Here is a 17481-nt window from a genome sequence, read left to right as displayed (position 1 = left end):
CTGGTATAGAAATCACTACAGTTTTTCATTGGATTTCTTGATCATTATTTGGTCTGGTATGAATTTCAGAATTATACTGGAATAAGCATATGGTACCTCAGTAGTTAGCCTGCCTTCTGTTTAGGCAGCTATTTAGCCCAGATGAGCCTATTACATTTGGGGACATAGCTTAATTATTAAGAAGTTTTTTGTTGTTTGTTTGTTTTTATATTAGGCTTAAATTTTCCTCTCTGAAGTTTTCTTCCATTGCCTATAGTTCATTCCATTGGAATCAGGCAAAGTAAGTTTAATTCTTCTTCTATATTACCTTCCCAATATTTGAGAATATCTTTTCTTCAAGATTAACATTTCCTTTTTTTTTTTTTTTTCATTTGATGTCCCTCTGTCATTATCTTCAAGCCCCTCTGCCATTATCTTCAATTTTATTTATCATTCTGGTTGCAGTTCTCTGTGCCTGCTCCCATTCATAAATTTGTAGCACTTTGAATTGAACAGTGTTTTAGATTTGATCTGACCAGGAAAAAGGACCCTTACCTCTTTAATTCTACAAACTACTTCTGATAGTGTGACCTAAGATTTTACTAGCTCTTTCACTAGTAATTGTGAGACAATTGCTCTGTGTCACATACATTGAGTTTGCAATACAATTGAAAAACCAGACTTTTTTCATATACTACCATGCCTCCTCTGGTTTATTTTTTTAAGCCAAGTGTCAGTCTTTATACTTATCCCTTTTAAATTTTATTGGCCAATTTACAATTTTTTTGTTTTAAATTTTTAATAATTGCTTTTTATTTTCAAAATACATGCAAAGATAGTTTCCACCATTCACCCTTATAAAACCTGTGTTCCAAAATTTTCTCCTTCCCTTCATCTCTTCTCCCATATAGTAAGTAATCCAAAATAGGTTAAACATATGCAATTCTTTCAAACCTATCTCCTATTTATTATGCTGCACAAGAAAAATCAGATCAAAAAGGGGAAAAATGAGAAAGAAAAAAGAAGCAAGCAAACAATAACAAAAAAGGTAAAAATACTATGTTTTGATCCACATTCAGTCTCCACAGTCCTCTGGATGGATGGATTCCATTACATCTATTGGAATTGGCCTGAATCATCTCACTGTTGAAAAGAACCAAGTCTATCAGAGTTGATCATCACATAGTCTCATTGTTGCTGGGTACAATGTTCTCTTAGCTCCACTCACTTTGCTTAGCACTAGTTTATGTAAGTCTCTCCAGGCCTTTCTGAAATCATCCTGCTAATTGTTTCTCATAAAACAAACGTGTTTCATTACATTCATATCCTATATTATGCCCAACTGATGAGCATCCACTCACTTTCTGATTCCTTGACACCACAAAAAAGGTTGCTACAAACATTGTTGCACATTTGGGCCCTTTTTCCCTTTTTATGACTCTTTGGGATCCAGACCCAGTAAAAATATTGCTGGATCAAAGAGTATGCATAGTTTAATATCCCTTTGGGCATATTTCTAAATTGCTCTCCGAATGGTTGGATCATATCACAACTCCACCAACAATGTACACTAATACATTGTTCCAATTTTCCCACATCCCCTCCAACATTTATCCAACAACTTTTCCTGTCATCTTAACCAATTTGAGAAGAGTATAGTATATCATATGTTTTTGATGATTGCTGCTTTATAATTAAAGAGTTTTAGATCTAGTTTTGCTAGGCCTTTATTCTTTTTATTTTTTTCCCATTTTTTCCCATATACTTCCCTTGATATACTTCACTTTTTGTTCTTCCAAAATGTGGTGATTTTCTTCTTTTAAAATAATATAAAGGTTCTCTCTGGGAGCAGGTTTCTTGGGGATGTTTTCTGGAAGCAGCCTTAGTTTCAGTTAAGAGTAATAATCACCCAAAATGCAGCCAGCTGGTAAAAATGCAAACGTTTATTTTCTCCTTCCAAAATAGCTCGGTTAGTTGAGGCCTATCTCTCTGCTTGGTTCCAAGAGTTCTTGCAGATTGTCCTTTGCTTCTGCCTCTGCTTTCTTCAGCCTCCAGTCAGCCAAGTGGAAAATGGAATGAATCTCTCTTGCCTTGGAGAGAGGGCTTGTGGGCTTCCTCCCAGAGTGCTCCTCTCCAACCCCAGTCATTGTTCCAAAGTAACTTTCTCTAACCCAAAGTAACTCTCTTGATTGGCTCCCCTCTCAATCTAATTCAGCTGAATTCTCTCTGAGTGCCTCTGAAACATATAAGAGAGTGGGATTGTGGGATATCTCGCAGCATGCTCTCTGGTCCTAAGAGCTTCAAGGGAGGTGTGAATTCGGATATCTCATACTAAACCCTGAAATCGCTCAAATGTGTAAACTCCAATGAGTAAAGGTGTGAACACAATCATTATATCAATTAGTTCTACTTAGAATCTTGTTTCAGGTTCTGGCCCAAAACATCTCCTTGTAAGATCAGATCAAGGATACTGAACCATGCTAAATTAGATAATTATTGTCTCTATCAATTCTAATGACTTAACAGTTTGTAAATATTCCAATACTTCCATATGAATTGTTTCATTTTTTCTAGCTCTATAAAATCATTTTTTTTTTTTTTTGGCAGTTTGATTGGTATGACTCTGAACAAGTAGACCAATTTAGGTAGAATTGTTATTTTTATTGGATTAGTTTGGCCTACCCATGAGCAATTGATTTTTCTAGTTGTTTAGAGCTCACTTTATTTGCGTGAAAAGTGTTTTGTAATTGTATTCATATAGTTTCTGTGTTTTTCTTACCAGGTAGACACCCAAATATTTTATTTTAAAAGAATAATTTGTCTTTATATCTCGTGCTGCTAGGCTTTATTAGTAACATATAGAAATGCTGATGATTTGTGTGGGTTTATTTTATATCTTGCAACTTTGCTGACGCTATAAATTGTTTCAAGGAGGTTTTTGAATAATTCTCTAGGATTCTTTAAATATATTAGTATATCATTTGCAAAGACTGATAGTTTTATCTCCTCATTGCCTATTCTAATTTCTTTTTCTTTTCTTATGGCTAAAGCCAACATTTCTAATATAGTATAGTGATAATGGACATCTTTGTTTCACCCCTGATCTTTTTTGGAAATGTGTCTTAACTTCTCCCCATTACAAATAATATTTGTTGATGGTTTTAGATATTCTGCTGCTTATCATTTTAAGGAAAACTCCAATTTTTCCCATGCTATCCATTGTTTTCAGTGGGAATGGGTGTTGTGTTTTGTCAAAAGCGTCTTCTGCATCTATTGAGATAATCATATAATTTCTGTTTATTTTGTTACTGATATGGTCAATTATGCCTATAATTTTCCTAATAGTGAAGCACCTCTGTGTTCCTGGTATAAATCCCACTTGGTCATAATGTATTTTCTTGCTGATAAATTGTTGTAATCTCTTTGCTAATATTTTATTTAAAATGTTTGCATCAATATTCCTTAAAGAGATTGGTCTATAATTTTCTTTCTCTGTTTTGGCTCTTTCTGGTTTAGATATCAATGCCATATTTTTTTCATAGAAGGAATTTGGCAGAACTCCTTCTTTACCTGTTTTTCAAGATAATTTACATAGTATTGGAATTAATTGTTCTTTAAATGTTTGGTAGGATCCACTTATAAATCTGATCCTCAAGATTTTTTTCTTAGAAAGTTCATTGATGACATGTTCAATTTCTTTTTAAAAATGAGATTATTTAAGTAATTTATTTCTTTTTCTCTTAATGTGAACAATTTATGTTTTTGCAAATGTTCACCCATTTCAATTAGATTGTCAAATTTGTTGCCATACAATTGGGGAAAAGCTTCTAATTATTGCTTTAATTTCTTCTTCATTGATGATAAGTTCATTGTTTTCATTTTGATGCTGGTAATTTGATTTTTGTTTCCTTTTTCTAATCAAATTAGCCCAAGATTTATCTACTTTGATGGTTATTTCATAAAATAAACTCTTAATTTTATTAACTAATTCAATAGTTTTCTTTATTTAGATTTTATTAATCTTTTGATTTTTCAGAATTTCTAATTTGGTATTTATTTAAGGATTTTTAATTTTTTTTTTCTAGCTCTTTTAGTTGGATGCCCAATTCATTGGTTTTTCTCTATGTAACTATTTAGAAATATAAAGTTTCTCCTAAGAACTGCTTTGGTTGCATCCCATAGGTTTTGATATGTTGTCTCATTGAAAATTATTGTTTCTATGATTTGTTGTTTTATCCACTTATTCTTTAGAATTAAAATATTTTATTTCCATTTTGTTTTAGTCTATCTTCCCTGACCCTTTATTGAATGTAATTTTTATTGTATTGTGATCTGAAGAGGAAGCAGTTACAATTTCTGCCTTTCTGCATTTGATTGTGAAGTTTTTATGCCCTAATTACATGGTCAGTTTTTATGTAGATTTCATCTACTGCTGAGAAAAACGTATATTCCTTTCTCTCCCTATTCAGTTTTCTCCAAAGATCTATCATGTCTAAATTTTCTAAGATTCTATTAACCTTTCTTTCTTGTTTATTTTTTGGTTAGATATATATAATTCTGAGAGGGGAAGATTGAGGTTCCTCATTATTAGAGTTTTGCTATCTCTTTCTTCCTGTAAATGGCTTAATTTTTCAACAAAAATTTGGATGCTGTACCACTTGATGCAATTTCGTATCGATACCACTTCATTGTCTATGGTACCCTTTAACAAGATGTAGTTTCCTTATCTCTTTTAATTAGATCTATTTTTGCTTTTGCTTTGTCTGAGATCAGAATTGTTATCCCTGCTTTTTTTACTTCGGTTGAAGCATAATAGATTCTGCTCCAGCCTTTTCCTTTACTCTGTATGTATCTCTGTTTCAGATACGTTTCTTGTAGACAATATGTTGTAGGATTCTGGTTTTTAATCTACTCTTCTATCTGCTTTCATTTTATGGGAAGTTCATCCCACTCATATTCAGTTATGATTATCAGCTGTGTATTTCCCTCCATCCTATTTTCTCCTCTGTATATACTTTTGTTCTCTCTTTCCATCCTGTCCCTCTTTTGAGTTAGAAACACTAACCCATCTCACCCTCTACCTGTCCTCCTTCCTATCACCCCCTCCTCTCTTTTCTTATCCCATTCTCCTAAGTATTTCTATCTTCCCTTCTATCCTCTTTTCTTTCCCCTTTCCCTTATTAGGTAAGACAAATTTCTATTTGAGTGAATATTTTTCCCTCTTTGAACCAAAACTGATGAGATTAAGCTTCAGATAATGCTCATCCCCCCTCCCTTCTTTCCCACAATTGTAATAGATCTTTTGTGCCTCTTCATATGATCTAATTTATCTCTTTTTACCTCCCCTTTCCATTTCTCCCAGTACAATTCTTTTTCCACCTTTTAATATCTTTATCTTTAATATCATTATATCTGAGTAAATTCATACCCATACTCTTAGTCCATGTATGTCCCCCTCTGATTCCCCCGTAAAGGAATACAGTTCTCAAGAGTAACAAGTTGTCATTTTCCCATCTAGGGATGTAAACAGTTTAACCTTTAAATAATGTTGGGGTTTTTTTTCCTGTTTATCTTTCTGTGCTTCTCTTGGGTTGTGTCTTTGAAGATAAAAATTTCTGTTTAGTTCTGTTTGTTTTTTTCCAACAAAAAAGATTACTTCATTGAAAATCCATCTCCTCCCCAGAAATCTTCTATGTAGTTAATTCTTGGTTGTAATCCCAGGTCCTTTGCCCTTTGTATTTGATGTCTTGCTCACAAGGCAGTAGCTCTACCTGCTCTCTCTCCAAGCAACAATCTGGTTTCCCAGATTGGCAGTTTGCTTTCTACACTGAGACTGGAGGCTGCCCCATTGGTTTATTACTCTGTTACTCAGTCAGGATCCAGAGTCTCAATTGCTAATCTGTTTTGATTAAGACCTTCTCCCTGGTTTTCCTGGACACTCTGAGCTGGGTTGAACATTCCTTTCACCCCAGTGAAAATGGCCTTTCTTGAAGTCTTTCCAATCTTTCTTGAGTGCTTTTATTCCATCAGACTTTGTTCAGAGGCTTAGTTTCATATGGTCTTGGAGGACACTGAGAAAGCTCGGACGGCTTCCTGCTCCATCATCTTATCTTATAACTTTTAAAAGACTTCATGTATGTGTAGTTGAGTTATTAGGTCAGATTGTCCACATCTTGGAATTCAATTAACTTTTCCATTTCTCAATAACAGTTGAAAAACCACTTATGTTTCCCATCAGCTCTGATTCCACCATTTTGAATGTTTATTTTTCCTCATATTACGATTCATTCAATCATATGGTATAACACTAATGTGGTACAACGCTAAAATAGTACAACACTAAAGCTAACTAAAAATCTTGGCATAGGCTCCTAAAAATATCTCATCTACTCCAAATTAGGTCTGCATCCTATTGAAACACTGGGATACGATGAATTATTTTTGAATAAACATGAAAATCTAGAAATTGATTCATTCTAATGCTTTAATCATAATACCTTGCACTTACTAGGTGCTTAATAAATGTTGACTGATTTTTTTCAGTAATCAGCATTTTAAAAAAGAACCATATCACTTTACTTTTCTGGACTTTCAATTCTTCATGTGTAAAATAATAATGTAGGACTAAATCAGTGCTTGACAGACACAGAGGTCCTGTCTGACCTTCTACTTGTTTTTGCCTACTTAGGAGCTAAGATTTTTTTTTCATTTTAAAAATTAAATTCAGCAAAACTTTTATTATAAAGTGTAAAAACATTGTTATCTTGTGGGCTATTAAAAAAAATGCGATGGGCCAGATTTGCCCTATGGACTATACAAAAACAAGCAGAGAGCTAAAGTATGCTGACCCCTAAACTAGATGATCTCTAAGTATTCCTCAAACTCTAATATTTTACAGTTCTAAGAGTAAGAGTTGGTTGGCCAGAGTTAGTACAGTGTAAAAGAAAATAGAATGTATTTTTTTCTACCTTCCTCCCCACCCTAACCTCCCATTAAGAAGGCACTTGTGAAGTTATACAGAACATTTCCATAAAAAATCATGCTGCAAAAGAAAACATAGATCTTGCCCCCCCCCCAAAAAAAAAAAAACTTCAAGAAAAATAAAGCTTAAAAAAATATGCATCAGTCTGTATTCAAACACAATTAGTTTTTTCTCTGGGAATGGTTAGCAGAAAGTAGAATATTTATAATCATTATTAATCTTTGTTCTTTCTCTAGATTTCCAGACTAGTGAATGAAGTCTACCATTTATATAATCGGCATCAGTATCCATTTGTTGTTCTTAACATTTCTGTTGATTCTGGTGAGTTCCAATGTCTGCCAGTTCTGTTTCTTTTTTTTTTTCCCTCTCTGTTCCCATAACTGTCACTTTTGTTCAGACTTTCCCTTTAATGCTACAGTAGCTTCTTAAATGGTATTCCTGGTTTTATCTTCCCTATTCCAATCCATCCTAAATCTTGTTGACAGATTGCTTTTTCTAAAAATACCACTTCTAATACCATCCCTCTCATGCTCAGAAATTCACTTTATTTTTATCTAACTAATACTTAAGGCATATTAAGTATGCCTTCTGTTTTTGGTACCATGTTAAATATTAGGAGAGAAATACACAAATAAGACATGCTACAGAGACTCAAAGATCTTACTGTTTAGTAGGACAGAAATAAGGCAGGTTAAAAAAATGACAAATATATAAATTGAAGGCCAATAACTACCAGTAGCATGTTATGGAGAAGGGACAGATTACTTCTGGCTTAGAGACATCAGAGAAGGATTCCTATTTGTTGAATAGTGAAGGTGGCATTTGAAGTGGGACTGGAAAGATAGGAAGAGTTAATTCTAGACAAATAGAAAGCAATGTGGGGGGAAAAACAAACAAATACCAAACTATTCAATAACTTCCCATTGCTCATAAATAAAACCTAAGTTACCTTTGTTGCCTTCCTTGCAATGTTCTGTCTCAAAGCCATTGCCTTTTCCTTCCTTCCAACTATATTTCCATCTGTTAAAAAAAATCCTTCTAGTTTTTTAAGACCTTTCACCCTTCTATTCACCCCCCTAATTAGAGTTGATCTTTCAACCACAAAATGTTTTTCATATATCTCTCTTGTAGCATTTATATTTTTTTATACTATAGTTACTTTTATATTTAACTTATCCTTTTCCCATTTTCTCTCCCCCTCCTAAATTATAAGCTACTTCAGGACAAAGACTTCACCTTGTCTCCCTATGGTGCCTCATGTTGTGGCTTATTCATAACAGAAAGTTAATAATGAATATTTGAAAATAATATATTATTAAGTCCTCATAAATAAATGGAATTTGAAGGGGGAAAAAAGAAATAAAATGCTCTTCCTGACTCTTAGAAAATGACCTCTTTAACCCTTCTGTAATATTTGTAGTGGAGTTGTAAGGTTTAAAATATATCTTTTAGCCATTCTTATCTGATAAAATGGAGATTATGACTCCTATCATTGTTAAAGTTTAATTAGATGCAATAAATGCCTTTTTGTTTTGTTTTTAGAGTGTGTGGATATCAATGTAACCCCAGACAAAAGGCAAATTTTATTACAGGAAGAAAAACTTTTGTTGGTAGTACTAAAGACATCTCTGATAGGAATGTTTGAGAGTGATGTTAACAAACTTAGTCCCAACCAGAAGCCATTGTTGGATGTTGAAGGTAAGAAAATTATAAATGCATTTTTTAAAAAGCTATTAAAATTTTTGCCTATTCTGACATGTTTATTATGTTTTCAGTGATAAAATATCTCTTTCACAAAATTATCCTTTTTTTAAAGTTATTTGGATTTTTTAATATTTAGTTATATATTGGACACAAGTAACTTAAATATATATATGGTTGCCGCTACCACAGTTAGTCATAAACAAGGAGAGCCAGTTTTGTCCATAAAAGGGAAGCTCAATTTTTCAAAGAATGTTATTTCCTGAGCAAAAAAATCTAGCTTGAGTAAGCAGAGTTTATTGTTATAAAATTTATTAAAATATTGTTGTAAAAATGAAATAAATTTAGACAAATCTAACCTGGAATATATTTATTGGTATAACTAATTTTTTTTACTGTTATAATTAGGCATAAGTGAAAAGCCATTCAATAATTAGCATGATTTTTAAAAAAATAGTGTTAGGCTAGATATTTCTGGAATCAGTTGTGAGAGTGTTCCTAAAAGAAAAATGATACGGGGAAAAGAAGTTATGGGTTTTAAAAATCTTTCCTTTTAAGGAGAACTGGCTATTGCTTCTCTATTCCTATCAGATTTGATCTTAGGGATTTGAGCTACACCTGGCAACCAAGGTCTCTCAGTTTTTTAGTTGTGGCCAACCACCACTATCTTATTTCCAAGAAAGAATCCCTGAAGTGATTCTCTCTTCATATTTATTGTAGGTAATTTATTAAAGATGTGTTCAACAGAGGTGGAAAAATCCCCTCCAGAAAAGAACAATCTCATCTCATTAAATACCAAAGGAGAAGAAAAAAGAACATTAACTATTGCCAGACTACGAGAAGCATTTTCCCTTCATCATACAACAGAACAGAGTTCTCCAAATCTGAAAACTCATAAACAATCACAAGACTCTCCACGACAGATAAATCTTTTGTCATTTTGCAACACTCCAAGTCCTAAAAACTCCAAACGAATCTCTGACAAACAGTGCAAGAGTCAGGAAGAAATTCTGGAGTCATCCCTAGGCAGAAGTAGTAGTATGAATCCAAAGCCAGTGGACAGTGACAAAGAATCAGGACATAGTAGCACTTCCACGCAGTCGGATGAAGGTTTCAGCACCCCAGAAAGGGGCACTCACATTGGCAGGGAATGTATCATGACTTTAGCTGAAGATTACACATTTTCAGAAGAAACTGTTGAACCTTTTAAGAAATCACTAGGAAGTGACAATCAATTTTCAAACACAGAATGTAGTTTGGAAGAAAAAAGTATTGAGAATAATTTCAGAAATTTGCCTCAGCCAAGTAATGACTCACCACTAAAAAGGAAGCGATTTAAAAAGGAAATGGCTTCTTTAAATTTCAGTGTTTCCCCAAAGGTGATGAATTCTGAGGACTGTTCAGCATCTCAAGTAGATGTAGCTATTAAAGTTATTAAAAAGGAGGTGCCTCTTAACTTCTCCATGAGTTCTTTAACCAAACGGCTACAGCAACTGCAGCAGCAGGAACAACAAAGGACAAAAGCACAAAATTACAGAAGATTTAGGGCAAAGATAAGCCCTGGAGAAAATCAGGCTGCAGAAGATGAACTAAGAAAAGAAATAAGGTATTTTTTTTCTAATTTGTATTTTTTTATAACCTACTTGAGAACAAAACAATTTGAGTAACATGTCAAATTGTTAGATTTCCAGAAGAATTAAGATATTAATACTAAATGTTATTATAGTTCTATTCAAATATATTTAGGTCTTAGCCACTTGAGATTTACGTGAACTTTTAAAGTCCTTGGTGCTTCCATTTTCATGATTCGAACTCTATATTTCTGTTTTAATAATGACCCACAAATCTTTTGGTATAGTCTCATCCTCTCAAATAAGCTCTGGTATCTCTACCTCCTGGGCATTCTCATTTTAATATCTTACCATTTTAACTTGTCTTCTCTCACCCAAACAAAACTAACCCTTTCTTGGATCTTACCCAAATTGTTCTCCAACCTCTATCATAATTATATTCTGTCCATTCTTAAAGCTCAAATCAAGACCCACCTCTTTCCAAGAAATTCTTGGTTTTCTCAACTCTAGTTCCATATATTTTTTTATCTATAGGACCTTTTCTATTTTGTTCTATTTATTTCTCTGCCTTCTTTTACTTTCCCTTTATAGTATTATCTTTCTCCTAATTAACCAGGCCCAAGACCTTTAAGTCATTTTAAACTTTTCTTTTCTTCTTGAGTTGCTGTCTTGGCTACATATCATTTCTCCTGTGTTTCCTTCATGCCAAGTCCTATAAACTTTTCCTGTAATACCTCATATCAGTTGATATCTTTTAGTACCTTAGTTCAAAGTTTTATCTCCCACCTGCTTCTCTCCTACTGTAGTAAGTAGCTTCCCAATAGGTCTCTTTCACTCTTTTTTTTTTTTTTTTTGAATTGATAAATCTTCTATTTCATTGCATAGAAAATCTCCAACTTCTAGTGCACATATCCTAAGGTTTAGCAGAGATTAATACATATTCAAAAATATATTAAAAAATCCTGCTTAAATTTTTCTGCACTTCCATTTCACAATTTTTTTTAGTTAAATGATATGTCACATATTTTATAAGGCAGAAGCAGGTAATGAAGTACATTTTTTACAAGTAATATGAAATGCCTTTTAGAATGCTTAGCAATATATTAGCAGAGCAAATGCTCACATGTGTCATCTCTGAAAATGACTTTGTTTTTATACCTCTTCAAGAAACAGAAAATAGACTTTAGCTTTATCTGGAATCATGATTGGTCACTTCCTTGATCAGAATTTTTTCAAAGTTGTATCTTAACATATAAATTGGTCTTCTGGCTCTACTCACTGCTCTGCATCAGTTCATCATTTTCCCAGGTTTCTCTAAAATTATTTCTTTCATCATTTCTTAATTACATAGTGATATTCCACTGTATTTATGTATCATAATTTTTCAACATTCCCCAGTTGATAGCTATTCCCTCAGATTGCAGTTTAGGTCAAAAAAGAATTGCTATAAATATTTGTGAACATATGGGGCCTTTCTCTCTCTCTCTCTTTTTTTTTTTTTTTTTTAACTTTTTGGGACATAGGTCTAGCAAGGGTTGTGATTTCCAAAGTAGCTAGACCAATTCACAGCTCCACCAGCAGTACTTTTTTCCCCATAGATTTTCCAATATTTGTTATTTTCCATTTTTTTGTTAATTTTGCCAGTCTGATGGGCATAAGATAGAACTTCAAAGTAGCATTAATTTAGATTTTTATTAGTGATTTGTAACATTTTTTCCTTTTTAAATTTCCTTTTTAAAATTTTTTTATTATTTATTTTTAACATTCTTTTCTTTTTAAATTTTGAATTTCTTATCCTCTCTCTCCCATCCACCTTTTTCCCATTCACTGAGAAGGCAAATAAATGATATCAGTTTTATTTGTGAAATGATGCAAAATATATTTCCATATTAGTCATATTGCAAAAAAAAAGCAAAAATAAAGTGAGAAAATTATGCTTAAATTCGCAGTGTTCCTCAGTTTTCTCTAGAGATAGATAGCATTTTTTTTTTTCATTTTGAATTCTTTGGCATTGCCTTGGATCATTGTATTAACCAGAATAGCCAGTTCTTTCACAATTGATCATTTATAACATTGCTATGACTGTGCACAGTGATCTCCCAGCTCTTTTTACTTTACTTTGCATCAGTTTGTTTAGGTCTTACCATGACCTCCCCCCTCATCATTTCTTACAGTTCGATAGTATTCTATCACAATCATATGCTATTTGTTCAGCCATTCCTCAAATCATAAACATTCCCTCAATTTTCAATTTTTTGCCATCACAAAAAGACTGCTGTAAATGTTTTTATACATTTATGTCTTTTTCCTTTTTCTTTGATCTATTTTGGGTACAGATGTAGTAGTGGTATCTCTGGATCAAAGAGTATGCAGTTTTATAGCCCTTGAGCACAGTTCCATATTGTTCTTTAGAATGTTTGAATCAGTTCACTTCTACTTTCTTCTTCTGAAAACTGCTTCTTCATATTCTTTGACCATTTACCTATCAATTGGGAAATGGCTCTTATTTTCATAAATTTGACTCAGTTCCCCACATATTTGAGAAATGAAGCCTTTATCAGATAAGTTTACTGCAAAACTTTTTGATATTATTTCAGTGTCTTTGGTTCGTTTTGACAAAATGTAGCTTCCTTGATTATCCCTTTTAATTAAGTCTACTTTTGCTTTTACTTTTTGTGCTATCCCACTCTTTTTTCACATCAACAGAACATAATAGATTCTGTTCCAGTCTTTTATTTTAAATATGTATGTCTTTCTATTTCAAGTGTGTAGTCTGAATACATGTTTGTTAGATACTAGTTTCTAATTCATTCTGCTATCCATTTCTACTTCATGGGTTCACTCATCTCATTCATATTATTGCTATCTCATTTCTTTCCCTTTGTTAATTCATCTTGTATAGCATTGCTAGATTAATTTTAAAACACCATTTTCATCACTTCTCTGCTCAGATACTTTCAATGACTTTCTACCACCAAAAATAAAAAAGTTCATACTCGTTAATTTAGCACCAGGATCTTTGATAATCTGAGCCCAGTATACCATTGCAGTCTTTTGTTCCACTATTCCCCTATACAAACCCTTCAAATTAACAAATTTGTAAATCAAGCTATTTCACTCCTGAAAAGACCTGTTACTTTCCCACCATGCCCTTGATTATGCTATTCCCTTTACCTCTTGTCTTTATTTTCTTGCTCTAGTTATTATTCTTGGTATAGCCTGAGTTTCTCTTCCATGAAACTTTTTCTGAGGGCAGTGATTTATGTTTCCTCAGAACTAAGTAGTATTGATTGTCTTTACTATTTATTTGACAAGTCATCAGATATTGCTTTATGTGACTCTCTTTTTGTGTAAACACAAAGCATCTCCCTATTTTTCCTTGAGGGACAGTAACTATGGATTTTGGCTTATACTTATTCCTGTCCTCTATAGCACTTGGCACAGTGCTTTGTTCAGGGTATGTGATTTTTAATACTTCAATTATTTTAAACTTGAAACACAAAATTTTGCTTTAATAATGTTTTGTATGATGCTCTATTTATTTTATCTCTAAACTGAACTATAAAGTACTTAAGGACAAGGAATACACTTTGTTATCATTATTTTTTCCATAGCATATATATAATAGGCATTCAGGAAATAATTGTTTAAAAAAAAGTCAGGAAAGGAGTACAATGAAATCAGAAATTAGGAATTTTGTGATATGATTTACTTTTTTGTGAATGTTTTCAGATTCATATTTTGAATAATAACTAAATCTATTCACTCTAGTTGTTTATTGTTTATTTTTTTAAGGTGGGAGGGTGTTTAAAAATGTAAGAATAACATGTGTTCTCAATTTTCTATGTGCAGTAAAGATATGTTTGCAGAAATGGAGATCATTGGTCAATTTAACTTGGGGTTTATAATAACCAAGCTGAATACAGATCTTTTCATAATTGATCAACATGCCACAGATGAGAAATACAACTTTGAGATGTTACAATTGCATACTGTTCTACAAGGTCAAAGGCTCATAATGTAAGTTAACCAAAATTCTCAGTAGACTGACTACAAATTGTATTGGCTCAAATAGTTTTAACAATGGTATTTCTTTTGTGTTTGAATTAACTAGGCTGTTCAGGTGTAATGCTATCTTTTTTACCTCCTTATTGCATATATGATTTATCAGGAAGGTTTAATATGCACTTTTAATGAACTATTATGCTATTCAATAATATGTATATTATTATATACACTGTATATACATATTACACATATATACAATTATATACATATATATATATACATACAATGGCTATTTAGAAAAGCTTTTGAATGAAAGAGAACTCATTCAACTCACAAAAAACTGAAAATTTTGTTTCCTGAAAGCCTCTTGCAATTCAGTCTTTTGATCTTCAAATACAACATAGTGGATGTTTTTCTCCTATTTCCCAACTTTTTTCTTTTTAGGAGTTGCCTTTTTCTGATTCTTGTGCCAGATGAAAAATTAATCAATAGTTTTATAAGATTTTTTTCATTAAGTATTTATATTGCTTAATATACAAGTCTATTTTTGATCCTTTATTTTTTTTCTGAGGCAATTGGGGTTAAGTGTCTTGCCCAGGGTCACACAGCTAGGAAGTGTTAAATGTCTGAGGCCAGATTTATACCCACGTCCTCCTGACTTCAGAGCTGGTGCTCTATCCACTACGCTACCTAGCTGCCCCTACAAGTCTATTTTTAAACAAAGTGATATATTCAGATAAATTTCTCTTTAATACACAGTTAATATATGTATTAGAAATAAGCTTAGAAGAATGGTAGTGACTAAGGTCTCCTATCTCTTGGCAGAGATATGGTGGACTATGTTTTTTGAACATGACATATATTAACAGACTTGACCAATCAATTGACTTGTGTTGCTTACTCATACATCTTTGTTAAAAAGGAAAGGTTTTTTGGAGGGTAGAGGGAGTCATTGGGAAGTAACAGCAATTTTTTCTTTCTTTTTTTTTTTTTTTAAAAATAAGTTCAGCACTAAATAGGAACATATCCTTCAGAATGTAAATGGTTCTGTGATCTGATAGGGTAGTCTGTATCATTTATTTTTTAGTTTTGTTTTTTTTATTGGTCTCTTTTGTTTTTATATCACCCTTGCCTCTGACTATATGTTTCCAAACCCCCTACTCAGGGAGCTGTTTCTTGTAACTGACATTTTTATAAGGGACCTATTTCAGTTTTGTATTTGTATCTTCAGCTTTTAGCACCATGCCTGGTGGATGGTAAGTACTTAATAAATGTTTAGAAATTTTATGCTTATGCTTGTCTTGTTGATGAGTTTTTTTCTATCAGTACAAATATAACAGTATCCACACCTTCTCATATTGTGCAATTTTTGTCTATGTTCTTCTGTAGATGTTTCACAGAAGATCCACTTGGTGTATAAATTTTGTGGATAACAGCTACTGTCTGCTTGTGTCACTGTGTTTCTCTCTCTTGGAAAAATTCATTACTAAGACTTGCATATGATTTGTTTAAACAGTAGTCAGCAATAAATTTGTTTTTTATGAGCTGTGATGATAGCATTTAATATGTCATTTGTCCTCCTTTATAATATAAAAAAGTGCATCCTGGAGTACTTCCTGAAGAGTGACTTTTAATTTTTTATTTTTGTCACATTTTGCAAAAAATGATTTTGCTCAGTTTTACTATGGATTGGCTTCAAAAATCATAAAGGCCAACTTTCCTTGGAAATGCTTTTTTTTTTTATTAATAGCTTTTTATTTACAAATTATATGCATGGGTAATTTTACAGCCTTGACAATTGCCAGACCTTTTGTTGCAATTTTTCCCTCCTTCCCCCCAACCTTCTCCCCTAGATGGCAGGATGACCAATACATGTTAAATATGTTAAAGTATAAATACAAAATAAGTATACATGTCTAAACCGGTATTTTGTTGTACAAAAAGGATCAGACTCAAAATAGTGTACAATTAGCCTGTGATGGAAATAAAAAATTCAGGCGGACAAAAATATAGAGATTGGGAATTCTATATAATGGTTCTTAGTCATCTCCCAGAGTTCTTTTGCTGGGTGTAGCTGGTTCAGAAGTTCATTACTGCTCCATTGGAACTAATTTGGTTCATCTCATTGCTGAAGATGGCCACATCCATCAGAATTGATCGTCATATAGTATTGTTGTTGAAGTATATAATGATCTGGTCCTGCTCATTTCATTCAGCCCCAGTTCATGTAAATCTCTCCAGGTCTTTCTGAAATCATCCTGTTGGTCATTTCTTACCGAACAATAATATCCTTGGAAATACTTTTGAATCAGAGACAAAAGGGATAAGCAGGGTCAGTAGGTTAATAGAGTTGTTTTCGCTACAATTTCTTTTTCTTTAGGAAACTTGTATGTAAGAATCTTTTTTTTTTTTTTCACTTTTTCTACCTTGCTTGATTGTAGAGGAAGATATGGCCTCTTTTATTAGAGCAAGCTAATACAATATCCAAATTATATTCTGGATATTGGATATATATTGGATATATATATATATATATTAGAACAAAACTGCTGGATTGATGGTATGTTTTACTCCTTGATAATATAGGCACACAGCTTACTGGAATGATGTTTTACTGTTCACAATATAGATATACAAGTTAATGTGGTGCTGTACCATTCTTTTGAGTCATTTCATAATATTATTATATCTCATAACTGAATGTTTGACTTTAAACCATGATGTGAACTTTTATTCTGTATTTCAGACCTCAGGCTCTCAATTTAACTGCTATCAATGAAGCAATACTAATAGAAAATCTGGAAATATTTAGAAAGAATGGTTTTGATTTTGTCATTGATGAACTTGGTAAGTTTTTTTAACAAGAAACATGGAATCATATTATCAAGTTTGAAGGAATTATACCTTATTTCATTCAACTATATTATTTTATGGATATAGCTTTAATTTCAGAATTTTTGAACATTTTCATTTTATTCCTAAAGTATTTAACCATTTTTATTTACCACAAAATTCAGAATTCAAACACATTCTTAAAATTTGTTCTTAAATTTCTATATTCTTTTAGCTCCAGTCACAGAAAGAGTTAAATTGATTTCCTTGCCAACTAGTAAAAACTGGACATTTGGACCACAGGACATAGATGAGATGATCTTCATGTTAAGTGATTGCCCTGGAGTCATGTGCAGACCCTCTAGAGTTAGGCAAATGTTTGCTTCAAGGGCTTGTAGAAAATCTGTA

General features: G+C 32.5%; 1 protein-coding gene across 1 annotated transcript in view; it reads left to right on the top strand.

The window, feature by feature from the left end:
* PMS2 (PMS1 homolog 2, mismatch repair system component) overlaps positions 1 to 17481 on the top strand; it is a 38829-nt gene that overhangs the window by 17158 nt on the left and 4190 nt on the right. The window contains exons 9-14 of the mRNA XM_052000850.1: positions 7198 to 7282; positions 8504 to 8659; positions 9383 to 10268; positions 14086 to 14253; positions 16988 to 17088; positions 17309 to 17478. Of these exons, the coding sequence (XP_051856810.1) occupies positions 7198 to 7282; positions 8504 to 8659; positions 9383 to 10268; positions 14086 to 14253; positions 16988 to 17088; positions 17309 to 17478 (1566 nt within the window). The remainder of the gene's footprint in view (positions 1 to 7197; positions 7283 to 8503; positions 8660 to 9382; positions 10269 to 14085; positions 14254 to 16987; positions 17089 to 17308; positions 17479 to 17481) is intronic.

This window comes from Antechinus flavipes, chromosome 1, assembly GCF_016432865.1.
Source record: "Antechinus flavipes isolate AdamAnt ecotype Samford, QLD, Australia chromosome 1, AdamAnt_v2, whole genome shotgun sequence".
In the NCBI taxonomy this organism is placed as follows: Eukaryota; Metazoa; Chordata; class Mammalia; order Dasyuromorphia; family Dasyuridae; genus Antechinus; species Antechinus flavipes.
This window is presented reverse-complemented; position numbering and strand designations above follow the sequence as displayed.